The sequence below is a fragment of the Pleurodeles waltl genome, chromosome 4_1 (assembly GCF_031143425.1).
Source record: "Pleurodeles waltl isolate 20211129_DDA chromosome 4_1, aPleWal1.hap1.20221129, whole genome shotgun sequence".
NCBI lineage: Eukaryota > Metazoa > Chordata > Amphibia > Caudata > Salamandridae > Pleurodeles > Pleurodeles waltl.
Window position 1 is genome coordinate 27225057 of NC_090442.1, and position 25185 is coordinate 27250241.

A 25185-nucleotide genomic window follows, 5' to 3' on the forward strand; every position below is an offset into this window, starting at 1 on the left:
TGACATTGGAAGTACCAGCTAAAGATGCTGTAATGGCCCTGTTGTCTGATCTGTCACTGTTTCGGTTGTCGAATTTGCGGGCAAATGTAAAAACCCTGCCCTTGGCATAGTCATTTGCATCTCGTCTTAGTTTGTGTAATTTCTTCTCTTTTATGTATTCCTGATGTTTTTGAAGTACACCATTTAGGATGTTATAATTTTTGTCTATGGCCTCTGTGAGATTGGTGTCCTGAATCTCCTTTTCTAGATTTTTTATGTCTATTAGTAGTTGTTCTCTTTTATCCTTGGCGTCCCTAATCAGTATGTCCATAATTCCGAGGGAGGAATTGATCAATAATTGTTCCCATTCTTGTAATAGGACGGGGTTGAGATCCCCAAAAGAAGGGAACAAGATGACACGAAGCCCCCTTGGGACTTGTTTGATTTGAATGTATTTTTCAAGAATGGTGAAGTCCCACCATCTCGAAAGCTCCTGTTTTTTTAGTCGTTCCAACCTTATGAATTTGATCCTAAGTCCCTCTTTCGTGTTACTCTTGTTGTGATCATAGGTGGTAGTGTTTGTGTTCACATTGAATAGTTCTTCTAATAGGGCTTCCCTATTATCATTGAAAGTTGACATTCTTATAAATTAACAGTACAGGATAGTTTTAGTAACATGTACACAATGTATAATAAAGTAACACAAACTATTTAAATAAATACAATCAATGTATAGCTATAGGTGCAGCTCTAAGACACAGGGTATATAAATACATATAAGAAAAAAGGTGGCTGTGTAAAGGAGAGAGCGCACTTTCCAAATATAAGCTATTGTTTGTTTACAAAGTCCATGATGACGTAGAACGATGGGGGGAGTGCTCGAAGTGGTATGCACCCAGCCACAGAGTGCGGAAACTGTTGCCCCAAAAGAGGGTTGCAGTTATGATATGCAAAGAAGAAAAACCACGGCACATCCAAAGCGGTTATAATGTTCCAGTTTATTCCTCGTGATGTCTTTAGATGAAACAATAATCTGTGGCCCAAGGTAACATCTTGGAGCCAGAGTCAAGAGATGACAACAGAAATCCTTTTCAAATGAACATCAGCCCAAATAGACAACAGCCGACACGTGTTTCGTCTGGGTAGACTTTATCAAGGCTGTGGATATACACAAGGAAATAGAGTATCAACTACTGGAAAACAATTTAAATGAGAAAAGAAGTGTTTGTGACCAATGAAGAAAACAATTATTTGAATTAAATTAAAAGTAGGGAAGCCCGATTGTTAGCCAAAAAACGTGGCCCGAATAGAGAGATGTCGTTATTGCTCTCCATATTCATTTAGGATGTAAGTCACCAAAAGAGTGTCAGAAAAAGAAATGTGATCTGAAGTAGGTGTATCACAAATAGAGTGCAAAGGGAAAAACCCAGAGCTGGGGAATGAGAATTATTGTTTTTGAAGAGTACAGTCAAGTAAAGTTAAAAGGGAAACAAAGACAACACACACACCTACAGTATTCTAGTGATGCCATAAAGTATAGGGAAAACCATGTGTTGAGATAAAAGTGTGTCCTAGATGTTGAACCACGAAAGGGAAGACATGCATCATTGGAAACATTAGTATTATGTGCAGAAAAATTAACAAAAGGTGGATTAACTGATCCGATAATCGAAAAAACATACCTATGATGCAGATAAATAGCTCAATATTCCAAAGTACCAGAGACAAATTGATGTCTTATGTTTTGAGAAGGAGGTCGAGTAAGAAGAGGCTAGAGGACCATGGTAAGCCTGTATAGTGAGAAAGAGGGCAAAGAAACCTGGTAAGGGCGGTCCATGAAATATATATTGACCCTATTATAATGGTTATTCAAAATTAGCATGGACTAGTAGGAGTGTCGTTATTTAGAATGTGTTATTGCGAGAAGAATGACATGGTGATCATAACCCATATGGTGAATGTATAGATCGCCGAAGTAAGAATATATATAAATATAGAGTGGCGTTTGCGTAAAACCTAATGTATCGTAGATTATATGTAATGTTTAAGACAAATAGCAGGCGATGTATAGCATCCGTGAAACTCCCATGGAGTTTCCAGGCTATATCGTTAATGAAAGTGAATGCTTAAGGCCATCGCCAGTGATGTAAAACATCCACATAAACCCCATACAAGACCTGGACTAGCGCACTGCACTATCAATTAATAAGTGTCCATACCTCAGATGTCTCCAAGCGTTTCTTTCGGCGTGGTATGGACGGCGCTGCAAATAGTAATCGCGCGCCGGTGGCGGACTCCCTCTATTTGAAGCCCAATAGGGAGTGGAAATGGAAAAGGGACTGTAAAGCTAGAGCTGTAGCCAAGTAGGGATGGAAAACGGGCGCCACATTGAAATGTCAAAGAAGGAGATAAAACAGAGGAAAAGAGAAATATATGTGAGACACCCACTGAATAGTGGAAAAGAAAAAGAAAAAAGAAGAATATGGAGAGTTATTTCTGAAGTATAATGTCGTATAGGATCTGAAATTTGTTGAAAAAATATAATAGTAAAAATATGAAAATGGCCAAGAAATAGCATTGCATGCTAAATTATAAAATCGAGAAGGACGGAAGGGGTAATCCCATATTGTTGCATGTAACAAGTCTATTCAAATTTTCATAGGTGCTATGCATGAAAGAATGATGCAGAAATTGACAGACGCTAGAAAATAATGTAATTGACCAGTGATATAGAATAGTGAAGAAAAATAAAGAGAAACAAAACAACATTCCTGTACATGCACGGATAATACATGGAGAGAAAATATTTGCAAAACATCAGAGATCAATGAACAATATGAAAATCGACAAAAACACATATGTACACGGCATCATGAAATCAAAGGGGATAAAGGAGATAATCCGATGTCTTTGCATCTAACATATATTTCAGAATATCATAAATACTGTACATGGAAAGGTGATGCAAATAGTGAGGGCAGATTTGGAGATGCCGAAAGTGCTAGAGAAAGACATGTAAGTCTTTTTCCGAGTTTAAACCCATCTCCACTGCTCGCAATCTTATAATCCACCTACTCTCTAATTGCCTTAGTTGAAGGGTTTTATTACCACCCCTAGGGCAGCCGCCCAGGGTGGCGATTCCAAAAGTCTGCACATTTAGCCTCTCTTGTAATGGATGTTTCTTGTTGAAATGAGCTGCAAGGGGGTAGTCAGTGTTGTTGTTTCTGATTGCCCTGATGTGCTCCTGTAATCTTTCCTTAAAGGGTCTGATGGTGCTCCCAACGTATATCTTCTTGCATGTGCAGATGATACAATATACAATGTATTTAGTGTTACAGTTCATGAACTGTTTGATAGTATATGTAACATCCGTGTTGTGCATGAACTGTTTAGTTTTGTCCTGTACATAATCACAGATATTGCAGTGTCCGCATCTATAGAAGCCTAGGGGTGGTGAGGGAAGCCAATTGCTTTTAGTGATCGTGGGCAGGAAGCTGTGACAAAGGTGGTCCCTCAAGGTGCGTCCTCTGCGATAAGTCATGTCCGGTTGTGTCCGTAGACGCTTTTCCAGTGTCGCATCGGATGTAAGAATTTTCCAATGCTTTCTTAAGATTTTAAAGATGTCGGCACTAGCGCAGCTGTAGGTAGTTATGAAAGATGGTGGCTTCCTTGTGCCAGCCTGTCTATGTTGTTTTTTGGAGAGTAATGTAGTTCTATTAGCTTTCATGATTCGATCATGTGTGTGACTAAGCAGTTTATTGGAATATCCACGTTTGGCAAAACGGTGTTCCAAAATTTTCAATTGTGTGCCAAACTCCTGATCATCCTGACAGTTCCGTCTCACTCTAGTGGCCTCACCATACGGAATAGCCCTGATTTGTGAGTGTGGATGTGAACTGCTGGCATGAAGAAGCGAGTTGGTTGCCGTGGGTTTCCTATATAGTTTAGAGAAGATACAAGTATCTTTGATGTACAGTGTTAGATCAAGGAAGTCCACACAGTTGGTACTGGAATGGCTAGTGAACTGTATGTTGTAGCGGTTATTGTTTAAATACTGAATGAATGTGTCTAATGTATTGAAATCACCTGACCAGAAAAGAAGAACATCATCAATGTAGCGGCCCCAGTAAATGATGTGTTGTGTAAGTTCTGGCGGGCCGCTATTCCATAGATGATGATGCTCATAATGACCCATGTAGAGGTTTGCAAAAGATGGTGAGAATTTGGCTCCCATGGCAACACCCTGTTTCTGTCTATACCAGGTCCCCTCATGTAGGAAGACATTGTTGTCCATGGCAAGCTCAATTAGGTCCATAACCATATAGGAGTGTTGTAGAAAGCTTGCATCCCTCTTGTCCAAAAAGTATTGTATGGCCAACATCCCCTGTTCTTTGGGTATACAAGTGTATAAAGCGGTGACATCTAATGTTGCAAGAATGTGGCCACTGGTCCATTCGAAATCAGCAATGATACTAAGAAGATGGGAGGTGTCCCTGATGTACGAGGGTAAATTACACACGAAAGGCTGTAGATGAAAGTCGATGTATTCAGAAAGTTTTTCTGTGGGAGAATTGATACCAGAAATGATAGGTCTCCCGGGAGGAAAAGTAGCCTGTTTGTGTATCTTGGGGAGAGTGTATATACATGGAAAACTAGGTGTGGGGTTGTATAGATATTTGTATTCTAGATCCGTGAGCAGACCCTTGTTTTTCCAGGAACAGAGCTTTGTCTCTATGGCCTTAGTGATATTTGCAATGGGGTTGCCCTGTAGTTTACAATAGGCGTGTGGGTCTTCCAATTGTCTATCAATTTCTCTGATGTAATCCGACCGATTCATAATGACGATATTACCGCCTTTATCGGCCTCTCTTAGTACTAGGTCCTCATTGAGTTGCAGAGTATGTAAGGCCCTATGTTCCTGTGGGGTCAAATTATGTGTGCGAGTTTTACGTCCAAGTGTGTATTGGTCTTCAAGATGATATAGTTCCTTAGTGACTAGTTTTTGGAAAATGTCAATTGAGTTATCTGGTGGTAATAGTGGTGTGAATTTGGAAGAAGGTCTAAGACCACTGTTACAGGTTGCTGAGTGAGTCATACCTAAATCAGCCAAAATGTCTTCACAAGTAGGTACTGTGTTGTGGCTATTATCCTCCAAGGAGAGGAGAGTTTGAATGTCCTTAAGATTGCCAATGGACAGATCATAGGGTGTGATGTTTACCACATCATCTATAGTATATGGATGTTTAAAGTCAAAGTGTTTCAAGAGTTTGCACTTCCGCACAAATTTGAAAAGGTCAATATGTGTTTGTGTGAAGTCGGGAAACGACGTAGGTACAAAGCCTAGACCCTTTTTGAGAACACTCAATTGGTCACTATCAAGTGTGGTGTTAGACAAGTTCATGACACAAAGATCTTCATTGTGATTTAAATCTATGTCTAAGTTTTGAGATTGCGGGCTGTCGATCTTGTGATGACCCTGGTTGTGTTGGTTACTGGTTCGGGCACTCTTTCTCCGACCCCTTCTAGTTCTCTTGTATGTGTGGTAGGAGGCATTTTGTTGAATTTTTGTCCTCTGCGAAATCTTTCCATTTCCAACAAAAAAGTAGATTTATTGCTGGAAGTGGTTGCCTGTTGTGGTGGGACACTGTTGGTGTCATCACTTGCGAGACTAGAGCAACTAGATAGGTCAGTATCGCTGGCGGTGACATTGGAAGTACCAGCTAAAGATGCTGTAATGGCCCTGTTGTCTGATCTGTCACTGTTTCGGTTGTCGAATTTGCGGGCAAATGTAAAAACCCTGCCCTTGGCATAGTCATTTGCATCTCGTCTTAGTTTGTGTAATTTCTTCTCTTTTATGTATTCCTGATGTTTTTGAAGTACACCATTTAGGATGTTATAATTTTTGTCTATGGCCTCTGTGAGATTGGTGTCCTGAATCTCCTTTTCTAGATTTTTTATGTCTATTAGTAGTCGTTCTCTTTTATCCTTGGCGTCCCTAATCAGTATGTCCATAATTCCGAGGGAGGAATTGATCAATAATTGTTCCCATTCTTGTAATAGGACGGGATTGAGATCCCCAAAAGAAGGGAACAAGATGACACGAAGCCCCCTTGGGACTTGTTTGATTTGAATGTATTTTTCAAGAATATGTTTTTTCGATTATCGGATCAGTTAATCCACCTTTTGTTCATTTTTCTGCACATAATACTAATGTTTCCAATGATGCATGTCTTCCCTTTCGTGGTTCAACATCTAGGACACACTTTTATCTCAACACATGGTTTTCCCTATACTTTATGGCATCACTAGAATACTGTAGGTGTGTGTGTTGTCTTTGTTTCCCTTTTAACTTTACTTGACTGTACTCTTCAAAAACAATAATTCTCATTCCCCAGCTCTGGTTTTTTCCCTTTGCACTCTATTTGTGATACACCTACTTCAGATCACATTTCTTTTTCTGACACTCTTTTGGTGACTTACATCCTAAATGAATATGGAGAGCAATAACGACATCTCTCTATTCGGGCCACGTTTTTTGGCTAACAATCGGGCTTCCCTACTTTTAATTTAATTCAAATAATTGTTTTCTTCATTGGTCACAAACACTTCTTTTCTCATTTAAATTGTTTTCCAGTAGTTGATACTCTATTTCCTTGTGTATATCCACAGCCTTGATAAAGTCTACCCAGACGAAACACGTGTCGGCTGTTGTCAATTTGGGCTGATGTTCATTTGAAAAGGATTTCTGTTGTCATCTCTTGACTCTGGCTCCAAGATGTTACCTTGGGCCACAGATTATTGTTTCATCTAAAGACATCACGAGGAATAAACTGGAACATTATAACCGCTTGGGATGTGCCGTGGTTTTTCTTCTTTGCATATCATAACTGCAACCCTCTTTTGGGGCAACAGTTTCCGCACTCTGTGGCTGGGTGCATACCACTTCGAGCACTCCCCCCATCGTTCTACGTCATCATGGACTTTGTAAACAAACAATAGCTTATATTTGGAAAGTGCGCTCTCTCCTTTACACAGCCACCTTTTTTCTTATATGTATTTATATACCCTGTGTCTTAGAGCTGCACCTATAGCTATACATTGATTGTATTTATTTAAATAGTTTGTGTTACTTTATTATACATTGTGTACATGTTACTAAAACTATCCTGTACTGTTAATTTATAAGAATGTCAACTTTCAATGATAATAGGGAAGCCCTATTAGAAGAACTATTCAATGTGAACACAAACACTACCACCTATGATCACAACAAGAGTAACACGAAAGAGGGACTTAGGATCAAATTCATAAGGTTGGAACGACTAAAAAAACAGGAGCTTTCGAGATGGTGGGACTTCACCATTCTTGAAAAATACATTCAAATCAAACAAGTCCCAAGGGGGCTTCGTGTCATCTTGTTCCCTTCTTTTGGGGATCTCAACCCCGTCCTATTACAAGAATGGGAACAATTATTGATCAATTCCTCCCTCGGAATTATGGACATACTGATTAGGGACGCCAAGGATAAAAGAGAACGACTACTAATAGACATAAAAAATCTAGAAAAGGAGATTCAGGACACCAATCTCACAGAGGCCATAGACAAAAATTATAACATCCTAAATGGTGTACTTCAAAAACATCAGGAATACATAAAAGAGAAGAAATTACACAAACTAAGACGAGATGCAAATGACTATGCCAAGGGCAGGGTTTTTACATTTGCCCGCAAATTCGACAACCGAAACAGTGACAGATCAGACAACAGGGCCATTACAGCATCTTTAGCTGGTACTTCCAATGTCACCGCCAGCGATACTGACCTATCTAGTTGCTCTAGTCTCGCAAGTGATGACACCAACAGTGTCCCACCACAACAGGCAACCACTTCCAGCAATAAATCTACTTTTTGGTTGGAAATGGAAAGATTTCGCAGAGGACAAAAATTCAACAAAATGCCTCCTACCACACATACAAGAGAACTAGAAGGGGTCAGAGAAAGAGTGCCCGAACCAGTAACCAACACAACCAGGGTCATCACAAGATCGACAGCCCGCAATCTCAAAACTTAGACATAGATTTAAATCACAATGAAGATCTTTGTGTCATGAACTTGTCTAACACCACACTTGATAGTGACCAATTGAGTGTTCTCAAAAAGGGTCTAGGCTTTGTACCTACGTCGTTTCCCGACTTCACACAAACACATATTGACCTTTTCAAATTTGTGCGGAAGTGCAAACTCTTGAAACACTTTGACTTTAAACATCCATATACTATAGATGATGTGGTAAACATCACGCCCTATGATCTGTCCATTGGCAATCTTAAGGACATTCAAACTCTCCTCTCCTTGGAGGATAATAGCCACAACACAGTACCTACTTGTGAAGACATTTTGGCTGATTTAGGTATGACTCACTCAGCAACCTGTAACAGTGGTCTTAGACCTTCTTCCAAATTCACACCACTATTACCACCAGATAACTCAATTGACATTTTCCAAAAACTAGTCACTAAGGAACTATATCATCTTGAAGACCAATACACACTTGGACGTAAAACTCGCACACATAATTTGACCCCACAGGAACATAGGGCCTTACATACTCTGCAACTCAATGAGGACCTAGTACTAAAAGAGGCCGATAAAGGCGGTAGTATCGTCATTATGAATCGGGACCTCGCTCGTCGTGCTGAGAGGAGACCCAAGGGACCGGTAATGCAGCTTTTTGGTGCCTGCGGTTGCAGGGGGAAGATTCCGTCGACCCACGGGAGATTTCTTCGGAGCTTCTGGTGCAGAGAGGAGGCAGACTACCCCACAGCATGCACAAGCAGGAAAACAGTCGAGAAGGCGGCAGGATCAGCGTTACAGAGTTGCAGTAGTCGTCTTTGCTACTATGTTGCAGGTTTGCAGGCTTCCAGCGCGGTCAGCAGTCGATTCCTTGGCAGAAGGTGAAGAGAGAGATGCAGAGGAACTCGGATGAGCTCTTGCATTCGTTATCTAAAGTTTCCCCAGAGACAGAGACCCTAAATAGCCAGAAAAGAGGGTTTGGCTACCTAGGAGAGAGGATAGGCTACTAACACCTGAAGGAGCCTATCAGAAGGAGTCTCTGACGTCACCTGGTGGCACTGGCCACTCAGAGCAGTCCAGTGTGCCAGCAGCACCTCTGTTTCCAAGATGGCAGAGGTCTGGAGCACACTGGAGGAGCTCTGGACACCTCCCAGGGGAGGTGCAGGTCAGGGGAGTGGTCACTCCCCTTTCCTTTGTCCAGTTTCGCGCCAGAGCAGGGGCTAAGGGATCCCTGAACCGGTGTAGACTGGCTTATGCAGAATTGGGCACATCTGTGCCCAACAAAGCATTTCCAGAGGCTGGGGGAGGCTACTCCTCCCCTGCCTTCACACCATTTTCCAAAGGGAGAGGGTGTCACACCCTCTCTCAGAGGAAGTTCTTTGTTCTGCCATCCTGGGCCAGGCCTGGCTGGACCCCCAGGAGGGCAGAGGCCTGTCTGAGGGGTTGGCAGCAGCAGCAGCTGCAGTGAAACCCCAGGAAGGGCAGTTTGGCAGTACCAGGGTCTGTGCTACAGACCACTGGGATCATGGGATTGTGCCAACTCTGCCAGGATGGCATAGAGGGGGCAATTCCATGATCATAGACATGTTACATGGCCATATTCGGAGTTACCATTGTGAAGCTACATATAGGTAGTGACCTATATGTAGTGCACGCGTGTAATGGTGTCCCCGCACTCACAAAGTTCAGGGAATTGGCTCTGAACAATGTGGGGGCACCTTGGCTAGTGCCAGGGTGCCCTCACACTAAGTAACTTTGCACCTAACCTTTACCAGGTAAAGGTTAGACATATAGGTGACTTATAAGTTACTTAAGTGCAGTGTAAAATGGCTGTGAAATAACGTGGACGTTATTTCACTCAGGCTGCAGTGGCAGGCCTGTGTAAGAATTGTCAGAGCTCCCTATGGGTGGCAAAAGAAATGCTGCAGCCCATAGGGATCTCCTGGAACCCCAATACCCTGGGTACCTCAGTACCATATACTAGGGAATTATAAGGGTGTTCTAGTTAGCCAATGTAAATTGGTAAAAATGGTCACTAGCCTTTTAGTGACAATTTGGAAAGAAATGAGAGAGCATAACCACTGAGGTTCTGATTAGCAGAGCCTCAGTGAGACAGTTAGTCACTACACAGGTAACACATTCAGGCACACTTATGAGCACTGGGGCCCTGGGTTACCAGGGTCCCAGTGACACATACAACTAAAACAACATATATACAGTGAAAAATGGGGGTAACATGCCAGGCAAGATGGTACTTTCCTACAGTGACAATAAAAGGCCTCTTGTCTCCGTGTTACACCCACCGGTGAAGGTGACAATAAAAGGCCTCTCATCCCTGTCTTACACCCACCAGTGAAGGTGACAATAAAAGGCCTCTTGTCTCTGTGTTACACCCGCCGGTGAAGGTGACAATAAAAGGCCTCTCATCCCTGTGTTACACCCACCACTGACGGTGACAATAAAAGGCCTCTTGTCCCAACCACAGCACCGCGACTGCCCTGATCACTGCCACTGATGACATCAGGTCCTTCCTTAACCACAAACCTGACCCACCTTGACCTCTCAGCAGTGTTCAGCACTGTATCACACCAGACCCTCATCAAACATTTTTGCCATATTGGGATACAGGGAGACGCCCTTAAATGGATTGCATCCTTCCTCACAGGATGAGCCCAAAAGATCTGCCTCCCACCCTTCACTTCAGAGCCTAAGGCCATCATTTACAACATCCCTCAAGGCTCATCCCTCAACCCCACCCTGTTCAACATGTACATGACACCCCCAGATGACATCATTAAATCCCATGGCCTTAACATATCCTCTGTAGACAGCACTAAGTGCATCCTCTCAATTCTCAGAAGTCCCCTCTACCACTAGGACCAGCTTCCGCAGCTGCAGGGCCAACATCACTGACTGGATGAAGACAAAGTACCTGAAGCTCAACACGGACAAGATGGAAGTGTTTATTTTTGGGAACAACACCTCACCGTGGAATGACACCTGTTAGCCCTCAGAACTGTGACCCACATAGACAGATGACACCCACAACCTCGGCATTATCTTGGACAGCAAACTCCCATTAAAATGGCAGATCAACGCAGTGCTTTGGCCTACTTCCACACCCTTCACATGCCCCAAAAGATCTTCAGAATGTCACTGTCAACACCAGGAAAGCTGTCACTCAAGCCCTAGTCACCAGCCGAATGGCCTACAGCAGTGCCCTCTACGCAGAACTCACCTCCCAACTCCTGAAGAGACTCCAGATGATACTGAACTCAGCCCCCAGACTCGCTCTCAACCTACCCAAACAGACCCAATTCACCCCTCACTTCAGGAACCTTCAGTGGCTCCACATCCAGAAATGATGCCAGTTCAAGATGTTGACACATGCCTACAATGCCCTTTGTGATCAAGGACCAGCATACATCAACCACCACCCGAACTTTGAGCAACCATCTAGACACCTGCGCTCCGCCTCCCTCGCTATGTTCCCCGCATCCTATGAAGCAACAGTAGAGGATGCTCCTTCTACCTTGTTGCCAGGTCCTGGAACAACCTCCCCCTACACCTCCGAACATCATTCTCTCTCCCTGAATTCAGAAAAGGACTCAAGACCTGGCTCTTTGGCTGATCCCAGCAAGAACCCAGTTCCTGGATACCCCTGCAAATCTGAGGTGACTGATTGATTGATAAGACAAATATGAGTTTGCCACTAGTTGGCCCCTCACTGTCTTTGCAGTTTAAGGAGTTCCGTATCAGTCAGATTTGTTTTCTGCTTCAAAAGTACGAAGAAATTAAGTAACTGCATCCGTGCTTGGCCATTGCCCAGAAATTCCAAGTCACTATGTATTATGCGGGCGTAAATGTAGTGTGACGCATCAGCATGTCAGTGCTCAGGTTGATCTTCTGCCCTCCTCTAGGCTCATAATTCTACAGGCTGTGAACTCAGTCATTCCCCAGCCTGCGTGTATAGAGTAACGGAACATGTCCACAAACAAAAACATAAAACAATTATCTTTACTCCCAGTCTCTGGTTGTGTCTCAAACGTGGCCAAAGGAAAACTAAAAAGGAAATCAGACAAGAGGAATATGTTCCATCTGGATCCAGGGGATTACAGTCTTTTGGGTTGTCAAAGGAAGAGATGCACAATCCGTAATTTAATGGTGGTGCCCATTTTTCATCTCCCTACGCCCCAGCCGAGACCAGGAGGAATATGGCCTTTCTAAAAATGCACTCTTGAGGCCCCTCCACTCCAAAACAGGACACAATTTGTGGTGTCATGTAACTTAGTCAGACATAATTGGTATTAATTACCAGCCCTGTACGCAATTCAGCCGAAATTAGGTCCAAATTATAGATCATCTTTGGGTCGGGGTGGTGGAAGGGGACCTACGGAAGGCCATTGTTTGAATGTGGCACAATTCAACCTCTGCTACAACCATGGCACTTTCTTGCTCCACCTGCTTGCTAAAGGTCTTGCTCCTGGGTAGCCTGCGCCTGTGCCGTTGTGATCTGGAAGGTTACCAGTCTGTATTCCATTGAACATTGTGGGGCAATGGCGACACCCCCTTTGTCTCCAGCCCGCCTCAGGCATCTGTCAATGTTGTGAAAAATAGTGTGGCTTGAGAGTCCACCAGCGCAATTTGGCTGTGTACATAAGAGAATATTTGGCTGAGTTGCTTGGGCTTCTGTTTGACCAGCAAGAATGAGTACTGTAGTCTGGATACAGGTTCATTGAGGTCTTGAAGATTCGTCAGGGATCCTTGGAACCAACAACCTGCAGTATGTGGCTATGGTCCCAGTAGTTAAAGAGACACGTCACCCCTCACTGGGGAGGACCTCTCTGGGGTGTAACAAGTCCCTGTGGATTTGTTCCAGAGAGAAGATATGGTACGTTTAACACCAAGGACTGTATGAAATAGCCAGTCCTCGAGTAAAAGTTTCTTATTGGGGCCTCCCCTACCTTTCGGAAGGCCCACCACTCTTATATTGTTCAGGCAAGATTGTCCTTCGGCATGCTCTGCCCTGGCGCATAGTTGTGATACCTCCATCTGGAGAGCCTTGATGTGGGACTGCATCTCATTCAGCAAAGAGTGCATTCCGGCCAGCACCTATTTATTCATATCTATTCTGTCCCTAAGGATGTCAAGTTTAGTTTCCTGAGTAGTTTTCTCATCCCTTATGGCCGGTATAGACAAGGTAAAGACAGGAGTTGGCACCTGAGCTGATCCAATGTGAACAGAAAAGCATTGAAGTATTTGAATGCAGCAACCTTTGTGATATACTTCTAGAGGAGTTAACTTTGTTATACACTGCAGTACAGTGCAGTCCCCTTTGTTACATATTTCCAGAGGAGTTAACTTTTTAATTCACTTCCTGAAACTGAAGAAACAGCAGTACATCCTGCTCCTTCTGTTTCCCCAACCTGTTTATGTTTAAATGAAGAGGTGTTTATAGCCAGTTATATTGTGTATTCACATTCTGTTACACTTACATGTCCTCATTTTAAATCTCTTTACATCCAACAGAAAACAAGCCTTGAATGCATGAGATGTTTATGAATAACAACAATGGTTCAGTAAATCAACACAAAATAGTTAGAAATATTCAGAGACTGAGGACCCTGAACATAGACTGATAGATGCTGGAAGAAGGTCTGAAGGACAATTCAGTGAATGTAATAGTCTCCGTTGTGCACTTTCACACCTCAAGACTGAGAAATTACCTCTAGAAAATTAAGGCAACAACACTCACAAACCACCTCCTGAATAAACAGGCGACTAACACCAGCTTTGATCGTGGGATCTGTATGATTTGACTTCCACCGTGCTCTGATTCCTAAACTTATATCCGACCATAATTCAGGGCTCTAGGTGTATTGTAAACTCACCCTGGTTACAATACACCAACCAGAGAAAACAACTGAAGGGTAAAGGAAAGAGGTCGTTCTGCTGTCTACAATACAATGGACTTTCCTAATTTGCACCGAGCAAGAGGAGAAGTATTAATCCTTACCCACAAAGCGTTGAAAACTGTTATCCAATCTAAAGACATAGGGGGTGATTCCGAGCTTGGCGGGCGGCGGGAGCCGCCCGCCTAGCGGGAACCACCAGAATACCGCTGCGCGGTCAAAAGACCGCCGCAGTTATTCTGAGTTTCCCGCTGGGCGGGTGACCGCCAGAAGGCAACCCGCCCGCCCAGCGGGAAACCCCTTCCCACGAGGATGCCGGCTCCGAATGGAGCCGGCGGAGTGGGAAGGGTGCGACGGGTGCAGTTGCACCCGTCGCGATTTTCAATGTCTGCTATGCAGACACTGAAAATCTTAGTGGGGCCCTGTTAGGGGGCCCCTGCAGTGGCCATGCCATTGGCATGGGCACTGCAGGGGCCCCCAGGGGCCCCACGACACCCGTTACCGCCAGCCAGGTTCTGGCTGGCGGTAAGGGGGTCGGAATCCCCATGGCGGCGCATGGAGGATTCCTCAGGGCGGCGGGACACCGCCGGTTTTCCGTTTCTGACCGCGGCTGTACCGCCGCGGTCAGAATGCCCATGGATGCACCGCCAGCCTGTTGGCGGTGCATCCGCGGTCGTTGGCCCTGGCGGTAGTCTACCGCCAGGGTCAGAATGACCCCCATAATCTCTCATAGGGAAGCCTTGTTCATATTGTGAGTGTGGCAAGTATTTAGTGACCATTGTACTTTACTTTTAAATGGGAAATCAAATGTCCTAAATACCAACAAATACAGGAATTGTGAGGATATTGCAAGTGCTTTACAACCATGGCCCATCAGGATACACAGTCATGGGATGTAGAAAAATATAGACCCGACCCAGAGGCATTAACTAAGAAAGAAGAATCATACACATGCAGTGAGAGTTGTAGTTTGTCATCACTAGTAAAGCAACATCAGCAAACACACACAGGGGACAAACCATACCATTGCAGTGAATGTGCGAAGAGCTTCAATCGGTTATCACACCTACAAATACATCAGAAAACACACACAGGGGAGACACCATACCATTGCAGTGAATGTGTGAAGAGCTTCAGACGGTTATCACACCTACAAATACATCAGCAAACACACATATGAGAGAAACCATACCATTGCAGTGAATGTGTGAAGAGCTTCAATCAGTTATCACAACTACGAATACATCAGCGAACACACACAGGGGAGAAACCATACCATTGCAGTGAATGTGTGAAGAGCTTTAGCCACTTATCAACCCTGCAACAGCATCAGCGAACACACACCGAGGAAAAACCATATCACTGCAGTGAGTGTGGAAAGAGTTTCAGTGTGTTATCACACCTCCAAACGCATCAGCAAACACGCACAGGAGAAAAGCTATTCAAATGCAGTGAATGTGTGAAAATTTTCAGTCGATTATCAAACCTGCAAAGTCATCAGCAAACACACACTGGGGAAAAACCATACCGTTGCAGTGAATGTGTGAAGAGCTTCAGTCGGTTATCACACCTACGAATACATCAGCGAACACACAGAGGGGAAGAAACCATACCATTGCGCTGAATGTGAGAAGAGCTTTAGTCACTTATTAACCCTACAAATACATCAGCGAACACACACAGAGGAAAAACCATACCATTTCAGTGAGTGTGGAAAGAGCTTTAGTCTGTTATCAAACCTCCAAAGACATCACCGAACACACTTGAGGAGAAACCATACCATCGCAATGAATGTGTGAAGAGTTTCAATTGATTACTGGGTCTTCAAACACATCAGCAAACACACATAGGCGAAAAACTCTACCATTGCAATGAATGTGTGAAGAGCTTCAGTCGTTTATCATACTTCGAAATACATCAGCAATCACACACAGGTGTAAAAAACACACTATTGCAATGAATGTGTGAAGAGCTGCAGTTATTTTTTCAGATCTCCAAAAACATCAGCGATCACACACACACACAGGGGAAAAACTATACCATTTCAATGAATGTGGAAGTAGTTTTAGTGATTCCCCTAATCCCAGGATACGTCAGCAAACACAGATGAGAAAAAACATTCAAGTGCACCGAGTGTGTAAAGAGCTTTAGTCAGTTATCAGTCCTAAAACAGCATCAATGAACACACACTGGGGAAAGACCATTCAAGTGCAGTGAATGTGTGAAGAGCTGTAGTCAACTCTCCAAAGCCATCAGCGTACACACACAGGGAAAAAAACAAACCATTGCAGTGAATGTGGAAGTAATTTTAGTGAATCTTAAACATTAAGGAAATATCAGTGAATAAACACGGGAAAAGCCATTCGTGCGCACTAAATTTGTAAGAGTTTTAGTCGATTATCAGCTCTCCAAAGCCATCAGCAAACACACATTGGGTAAAAACAATCAAGTGCAGCAAATGTGTGAAGAGTTACAGTCGCTTAGCACACCTCCAAAGGCATTATCAAACACACACAAGGGAAAAAACATACAAGTGCACTGAATGTGTGAAGAGCTGTAGTCTGTTATCTCACCTCTAAAACCATTGGCGAACACACACAGGGGAACATCTATTCAAATTCAGTGAATAAGAGAACAGCTTTAGTCAATACCAAGCCTACATAGCCATCAGCAAATTACAGAAGATGATAACATTTCAATTTTGTGGGACATTCAAATGCCAGATGCCAAAAGGTTGATGATAGAAGCCCGACTAGTCAGAAAAGAAGAAACACCCACATATTTGTAGAATTATAAAAGAGTCTGTTGTCAGTGATTGATTATTTAATTTCTATATGTAGGAGGCTGGCCTGGTTTGTAGTGGGTACCAAGGGGTACTTACACTCTGCACCAGGTCCAGGTATCCCTTATTAGTGTAGAAGAGGTGTCTAGCAGCTTAGGCTGATAGAAAAGGTAGCTTAGCAGAGCAGCTTAGGCTGAACTAGGAGACGTGTAAAGCTCCTACTATACCACTGGTGTCATATGCACAATATCATAAAAAAACACAATACACAGATATACTAAAAATAAAGGAATTTTGTAAGTCCTGTGAAACCTGTCAAGCCAGTGGCAAAACAGGTGGCACTCAAAAGGCACCGCTTATTCCACTGCCTGTGGTTGGGGTTCCCTTTGAAACGGTAGGGGTTGACATAGTTGGCCCCCTTGACACTCCTACTGCTTCAGGCAATAGGTTTATCTTGGTGGTAGTGGACCATGCCACCAGATATCCTGAAGCAATTCCTCTAAGGACCACTACAGCTCCTGCAGTGGCAAAGGCCCTCCTGGGAATCTTTTCCAGGGTGGGCTTCCCAAAAGAGGTGGTATCAGACAGGGGAAGCAATTTCATGTCTGCTTACTTAAAGGCCATGTGGAAGGAGTGTGGTGTGACATACAAGTTCACTACACCCTATCATCCACAAACAAATGGACTGGTAGAGAGATTTAACAAAACTCTCAAAGGCATGATTATGGGACTCCCTGAAAAACTCCGCAGGAGATGGGATATCCTTTCGCCATGCCTCCTTTTTGCTTACAGGGAGGTACCCCAGAAAGGAGTGGGCTTCAGCCCCTTTGAACTCCTATTTGGTCACCCTGTGAGAGGTCCTCTAACACTTGTTAAGGAGGGTTGGGAACAACCTTTAAAAGCTCCAAAGCAAGACATAGTGGACTATGTACTTGGCCTCGGATCAAGGATGGCTGAGTACATGAAAAAGGCCAGTAAAAACCTTCAAGCCAGCCAAGAGCTCCAGAAGCAATGGCATGACCAGAAGGCTGTTTTGGTTCAGTACCAACCAGGGCAGAAAGTGTGGGTCTTGGAGCCTGTGGCCCCAAGAGCACTCCAAGATAAATGGAGTGGACCCCACACAATTGTTGAAAAGAAGGGTGAAGTCACCTACTTAGTTGACTTAGGCACTGCCAGGAGTCCCCTTAGGGTGCTCCATGTCAATCGCCTGAAACCCTACTATGACAGGGCTGATCTCACCCTGCTCATGGCGACTGATAAGGAACAAGAAGAAGACAGTGATCCTCTTCCTGATCTCTTCTCTTCCACAGAACAAGATGCTCTAGTGGAAGGTGTTGTACTGGCAGATTGTCTTACTGCTGAGCAGAAAGACCACTGCATAAATCTCCTGGGTCAGTTTTCTGAACTCTTCTCTACTGTGCCAGGTACCACTTCTTGGTGTGAGCACACTATAGATACTGGAGACAGCTTGCCTGTCAAAAGTAAGATCTATAGGCAGCCTGACCATGTCAGAGACTGCATAAAGCAAGAGGTGCAGAAAATGTTAGAACTGGGAGTGGTTGAGCACTCTGAAAGTCCATGGGCCTCTCCTGTGGTACTTGTACCAAAACCTCATTCCAAAGATGGAAAGAAGGAAATGCGGTTTTGTGTAGACTACAGAGGTCTCAACCAGGTAACCAAAACTGATGCTCACCCTATACCCAGGGCAGATGAGCTCATAGATACACTGGCATCTGCCAAGTATCTAAGCAATTTTGATTTGACTGCAGGGTATTGGCAGATCAAGTTATCAGAAGATGCAAAAGCTAAAACTGCATTTTCAACCATTGGAAGCCATTACCAATTGACAGTAATGCCTTTTGGATTGAAAAATGCACCTGCCACTTTTCAAAGGTTGGTGAATATAGTCCTGCAAGGGCTGCAAGCTTTTAGTGCAGCATATCTGGACGATATAGCTGTCTTTAGCTCCAGCTGGGATGATCACCTGGTCCACCTATGGAAAGTTTTAGAGGCCCTGCAAAAGGCAGGCCTCACTATCAAGGCTTCAAAGTGCCAGATAGGGCAGGGAAAGGTGGTTTATCTGGGACACCTGGAGGGTGGAGAACAGATTGCACCACTTCAGGGGAAAATCCAAACTATTTTAGATTGGGTTCCCCCTACTACTCAGACTCAGGTGAGAGCCTTTCTAGGCCTCACTGGGTATTACAGGAGGTTCATAAAGAACTATGGCTCCATTGTAGCCCCTCTTAATAACCTCACATCCAAGAAAATGCCTAAAAAGGTATTATGGACAGCAAACTGTCAGAAAGCTTTTGAGGAGCTGAAGCAGGTCATGTGCTCTGCATCTGTCCTGAAAAGCCCTTGTTACTCTAAAAAGTTCTATGTCCAAACTGATGCATCTGAATTAGGAGTAGGGGCAGTCCTATCACAACTTAATTCTGAGGGCCAGGATCAACCTGTTGCTTTTATCAGCAGGAGGTTGACCCCTAGAGAAAAGCGTTGGTCTGCCATTGAGAGGGAGGCCTTTGCTGTGGTCTGGGCACTGAAGAAGTTGAGGCCATACCTGTTTGGCACTCACTTCATTGTTCAAACAGACCACAAACCTCTACTTTGGCTAAAACAAATGAAAGGTGAAAATCCTAAATTGTTGAGGTGGTCCATATCCCTACAGGGAATGGACTATTCAGTGGAACATAGACCTGGGAGTACCCACTCCAATGCAGATGGACTCTCCAGATATTTCCACTTAGACAATGAAGACCCATCTGGTAATGACTAGTCTTATTGTCCTTCGTTTCGGGGGGGGGGTGTAGGAAAGTACCATCTTGCCTGGCATGTTACCCCCATTTTTTCACTGTATATCTGTTGTTTTAGTTGTATGTGTCACTGGGACCCTGCCAGCCAGGGCCCCAGTGCTCATAAGTGTGCCTGCCTGTGTTACCTGTGTTATGACTAACTGTCTCACTGAGGCTCTGATATCCAGAACCTCAGTGGTTATGCTCTCTCATTTTGTTTCCAAATTGTCACTAACAGGCTAGTGACCAATTTCACCAATTCACATTGGCATACTGGAACACCCTTATAATTCCCTAGTATATGGTACTGAGGTACCCAGGGTATTGGGGTTCCAGGAGATCCCTATGGGCTGCAGCATTTCTTTTGCCACCCATAGGGAGCTCTGACAATTCTTACACAGGCCTGCCACTGCAGCCTGAGTGAAATAATGCATACATTATTTCACAGCCATTTTCACTGCACTTAAGTAACTTATAAGTCACCTATATGTCTAACCTTTACTTAGTAAAGGTTGGGTGCTAAGTTACTTAGTGAGTGGGCACCCTGGCACTAGCCAGAGTGCTCCCACATCGTTCAGGGAAAATCCCCCGGACTATGTGAGTGCGGGGACACCATTACACGTGTGCACTACACATAGGTCACTACCTATGTGTAGCTTCACAATGGTAACTCCGAATATGGCCAGGTAACATGTCTAAGATCATGGAATTGCCCCCTCTATGCCATCCTGGCATTGTTGGCACAATCCCATGATCCCACGGGTCTGTAGCTCAGACCCGGGTACTGCCAAACTGCCTTTTCAGGGGTTTCACTGCAGCTGCTGCCAACCCCTCAGACAGGTTTCTGCCCTCCTGGGGTCCAGCCAGGCTTGGCCCAGGAAGGCAGAACAAAGGACTTCCTCAGAGAGAGGGTGTTACACCCTCTCCGTTTGGAAAAAGATGTGAAGGCAGGGGAGGAGTAGCCTCCCCCAGCCTCTGGAAATGCTTTCCTGGGCACAGATGGTGCCCATTTCTGCATAAGCCAGTCTACACCGGTTCAGGGACCCCTCAGCCCTGCTCTGGCACGAAACTGGACAAAGGAAAGGGGAGTGACCACTCCCCTGACCTGCAACTCCCCTGGGAGGTGCCCAGAGCTCCTCCAGTGTGCTCCAGACCTCTGCCATCTTGGAAACAGAGGTGCTGCTGGCACACTGGACTGCTCTGAGTGGCCAGTGCCAGCAGGTGACGTCAGAGACTCCTTCTGATAGGCTCCTTCAGGTGTTGCTAGCCTATCCTCTCTCCTAAGTAGCCAAACCCTCTTTTCTAGCTATTTAGGGTCTCTGCTTTGGGGAATTCCTTAGATAACGAATGCAAGAGCTCATCAGAGTTCCTCTGCATCTCTCTCTTCACCTTCTGCCATGGAATCGACTGCTGACCGCGCTGGAAGCCTGCAAAACTGCAACAAAGTAGCAAAGACGACTACTGCAACCCTGTAACGCTGATCCTGCCGCCTTCTCGACTGTTTTCCTGGTGGTGCATGCTGTGGGGGTAGTCTGCCTCCTCTCTGCACTAGAAGCTCCGAAGAAATCTCCCGTGGGTCGACGGAATCTTCCCCTTGCAACCGCAGGCACCAAAGAACTGCATTACCGGTACTCTGGGTCTCCTCCCAGCATGACGAGCGAGGTCCCTTGATTCCAGCAACTCTGTTCAAGTGACTCCCACAATCCAGTGACTCTTCAGACCAAGTTTGGTGGAGGTAAGTCCTTGCCTCCCCACGCCAGACTGCATTGCTGGGAAACGCGTCTTTTGCAGCTACTCCGGCCTCTTTGCACTTCCGGCGGAAATCCTTTGTGCACAGCCAAACCTGGGTCCACGGCACTCTAACCTGCATTGCACGACTTTCTAAGTTGTCCTCCAGCGGGGTGGGACTCCTTCGTGCAACTTCGGGTGAGCACCGTTTCACTCCTCTTCGTAGTGCCTGTTCCGGCACTTCTGCAGGTGCTGCCTGCTTCTGAGAGGGTTCCTTGTCTTGCTCGACGCCCCCTTTGTCCCCAGACGCAATTGGCGACATCCTGGTCCCTCCTGGGCCACAGCAGCATCCAAAAACCCTAACCGCACGATTTGCAGCTAGCAAGGCTTGTTGGCGGTCTTTCTTCAGGAAAACACTTCTGCACGACTCTCCCCGGCGTGGGGCATCCATCCTCCAAAGGGGAAGTCTCTAGCCCTTGTCGTTCCTGCAGAATCCTCAGCTTCTACTGTCCAGTAGAAGCTTCTTTGCACCCACAGCTGGCATTTCCTGAGCATCTGCCCATCTCCGACTTGCTTGTGACTTTTGGACTTGGTCCCCTTGTTCCACAGGTACCCTCTTTTGGAAATCCATTGTTGTTCCATTGCTGGTTTGTGTCTTTCCTGCAGAATTCCCCTATCACGACTTCTATGTCCTTGGGGGAACTTTAGTGCACTTTGCACTCACTTTTCAGGGTCTTGGGGTGGGCTATTTTTCTAACCCTAACTGTTTTCTTACAGTCCCAGCGACCCTCTACAAGGTCACATAGGTTTGGGATCCATTTGTGGTTCGCATTCCACAGTATATGGTTTGTGTTGCCCCTATCCCTATGTGTCCCCATTGCATCCTATTGTAACTATACATTGTTTGCACTGTTTTCTAAGACTATACTGCATATTTTTGGTATTGTGTACATATATCTTCTCTATATTTGCTATCTGTAGGAAAGTACCATCTTGCCTGGCATGTTACCCCCATTTTTCACTGTATATATGTTGTTTTAGTTGTATGTGTCACTGGGACCCTGCCAGCCAGGGCCCCTGCCAGCCAGGGCCCCAGTGCTCATAAATGTGCCTGAAAGTGTTACCTGTGTTATGACTAACTGTCTCACTGAGGCTCTGCTATCCAGAACCTCAGTGGTTATGCTCTATCATTTCTTTCTAAATTGTCATTAACAGGATAGTGACCAATTTCACCAATTCACATTGGCATACTGGAACACCCTTATAATTCCCTAGTATATGGTACTGAGGTACCCAGGGTTTTGGGGTTCCAGGAGATCCCTATGGGCTGCAGCATTTCTTTTGCCACCCATAGGGAGCTCTGACAATTCTTACACAGGCCTGCCACTGCAGCCTGAGTGAAATAACGTCCACGTTATTTCACAGCCATTTACCACTGCACTTAAGTAACTTATAAGTCACCTATATGTCTAACCTTTACCTGGTAAAGGTTAGGTGCAAAGTTACTTAGTGTGAGGGCACCCTGGCACTAGCCAAGGTGCCCCCACATTGTTCAGGGCAAATTCCCCGGACTTTGTGAGTGCGGGGACACCATTACACGCGTGCACTACACATAGGTCACTACCTATGTGTAGCTTCACAATGGTAACTCCGAATATGGCCAGGTAACATGTCTATGATCATGGAATTGCCCCCTCTATGCCATCCTGGGATAGTTGGCACAATCCCATGATCCCAGTGGTCTGTAGCACAGACCCTGGTACTGCCAAACGGCCTTTTCAGGGGTTTCACTGCAGCTGCTGCTGCTGCCAACCCCTCAGACAGGGTTCTGCCCCCCTGGGGTCCAGCCAGGCCTGGCCCAGGATGGCAAAACAAAGGACTTCCTCAGAGAGAGGGTGTTACACCCTCTCCCTTTGGAAAAAGGTGTTAAGGCAGGGGAGGAGTAGCCTCCCCCAGCCTCTGGAAATGCTTTCATGGGCACAGATGGTGCCCATTTCTGCATAAGCCAGTCTACACCGGTTCAGGGACCCCTCAGCCCTGCTCTGGCGCGAAACTGGACAAAGGAAAGGGGAGTGACCACTCCCCTGACCTGCACCTCCCCTGGGAGGTGTCCAGAGCTCCTCCAGTGTGCTCCAGACCTCTGCCATCTTGGAAACAGAGGTGCTGCTGGCATACTGGAAAACTCTGAGTGGCCAGAGCCAGCAGATGACGTCAGAGACTCCTTCTGATAGGCTCCTTCAGGTGTTGCTAGCCTATCCTCTCTCCTAAGTAGCCAAACCCTCGAGTTCCTCTGCATCTCTCTCTTCACCTTCTGCCAAGGAATCGACTGCTGACCGCGCTGGAAGCCTGCAAAACTGCAACAAAGTAGCGAAGACGACTACTGCAACTCTGTAACGCTGATCCTGCCGCCTTCTCGACTGTTTTCCTAGTGGTGCATGCTGTGGGGGTAGTCTGCCTCCTCTCTGCACTAGAAGCTCCGAAGAAATCTCCCGTGGGTCGATGGAATCGTCCCCCTGCAACCGCAGGCACCAAAGAACTGCATTACCGGTACCCTGGGTCTCCTCTCAGCACGACGAGCGAGGTCCCTTGAATCCAGCAACTCTGTCCAAGTGACTCCCACAGTCCAGTGACTCTTCAGTCCAAGTTTGGTGGAGGTAAGTCCTTGCCTCCCCACGCCAGACCGCATTGCTGGGAACCGCGACTTTTGCAGCTACTCCGGCCTCTGTGCACTTCCTGCCAAAATCCTTTGTGCACAGCCAACCTGGGTCCACGGCACTCTAACCTGCATTGCACGACTTTCTAAGTTGTCCTCCGGCGGCGTGGGACTCCTTTGTGCAACTTCGGGTGAGCACCGTTTCACTCTTCTTCGTAGTGCCTATTCCAGCACTTCTGCGGGTGCTGCCTGCTTCTGAGAGGGCTCCTTGTCTTGCTCGACGCCCCCTCTGTCCCCAGACGCAATTGGCAACATCCTGGTCCCTCCTGGGCCACAGCAGCATCCAAAAACCCTAACCGCACGATTTGCAGCTAGCAAGGCTTGTTGGCGGTCTTTCGGCGGGAAAACACTTCTGCACGACTCTCCACAGCGTGAGGGATCCATCCTCCAAAGGGGAAGTCTCTAGCCCTTGTCGTTCCTGCAGAATCCTCAGCTTCTACTGTCCAGTAGCAGCTTCTTTGCACCCACAGCTGGCATTTCCTGGGCATCTGCCCATCTCCGACTTGCTTGTGAATTTTGGACTTGGTCCCCTTGTTCCACAGGTACCCTCGACTGGAAATCCATTGTTGTTGCATTGCTGGTTTGTGTCTTTTGTAGGAGGCTGGACTGGCTTGTAGTGAGTACCAAGGGGTACTTGCACCTTGCACCAGGCCCAGTTATCCCTTATTAGTGTATAGGGTGTCTAGCAGCTTAGGCTGATAGATAATGGTAGCTTAGCAGAGCAGCTTAGGCTGAACTAGGAGACGTGTGAAGCTACTACAGTACCACCTAGTGTCATATGCACAATATCATAGGAAAACACAATACACAGTTATACTAAAAATAAAGGTACTTTATTTTTATGACAATATGCCAAAGTATCTCAGAGTGTACCCTCAGTGAGAGGATAGGAAATATACACAAGATATATATACACAATAGCAAAAATATGCAGTATAGTCTTAGAAAACAGTGCAAACAATGTATAGTTACAATAGGATGCAATGGGGACACATAGGGATAGGGGCAACACAAACCATATACTCCAAAAGTGGAATGCGAACCACGAATGGACCCCAAACCTATGTGACCTTGTAGAGGGTCGCTGGGACTATTAGAAAATAGTGAGAGTTAGAAAAATAACCCTCCCCAAGACCCTGAAAAGTGAGTGCAAAGTGCACTAAAGTTCCCCTAAGGACAAAGAAGTCGTGTTAGAGGAATAA

At 45.4% G+C, this 25185-nt stretch overlaps 1 protein-coding gene across 1 annotated transcript in view; it reads left to right on the plus strand.

Moving 5' to 3' along the window:
- The window catches only part of LOC138286941 (zinc finger protein 84-like), a 100610-nt gene extending 84066 nt beyond the window's left edge, over window positions 1-16544 (plus strand). The window contains exons 2-3 of the mRNA XM_069227317.1: window positions 15166-15525; window positions 16370-16544. Coding sequence (XP_069083418.1) covers window positions 15166-15525; window positions 16370-16544 — 535 coding nt within the window. The remainder of the gene's footprint in view (window positions 1-15165; window positions 15526-16369) is intronic.
- Window positions 16545-25185: the final 8641 nt, after the last annotated feature.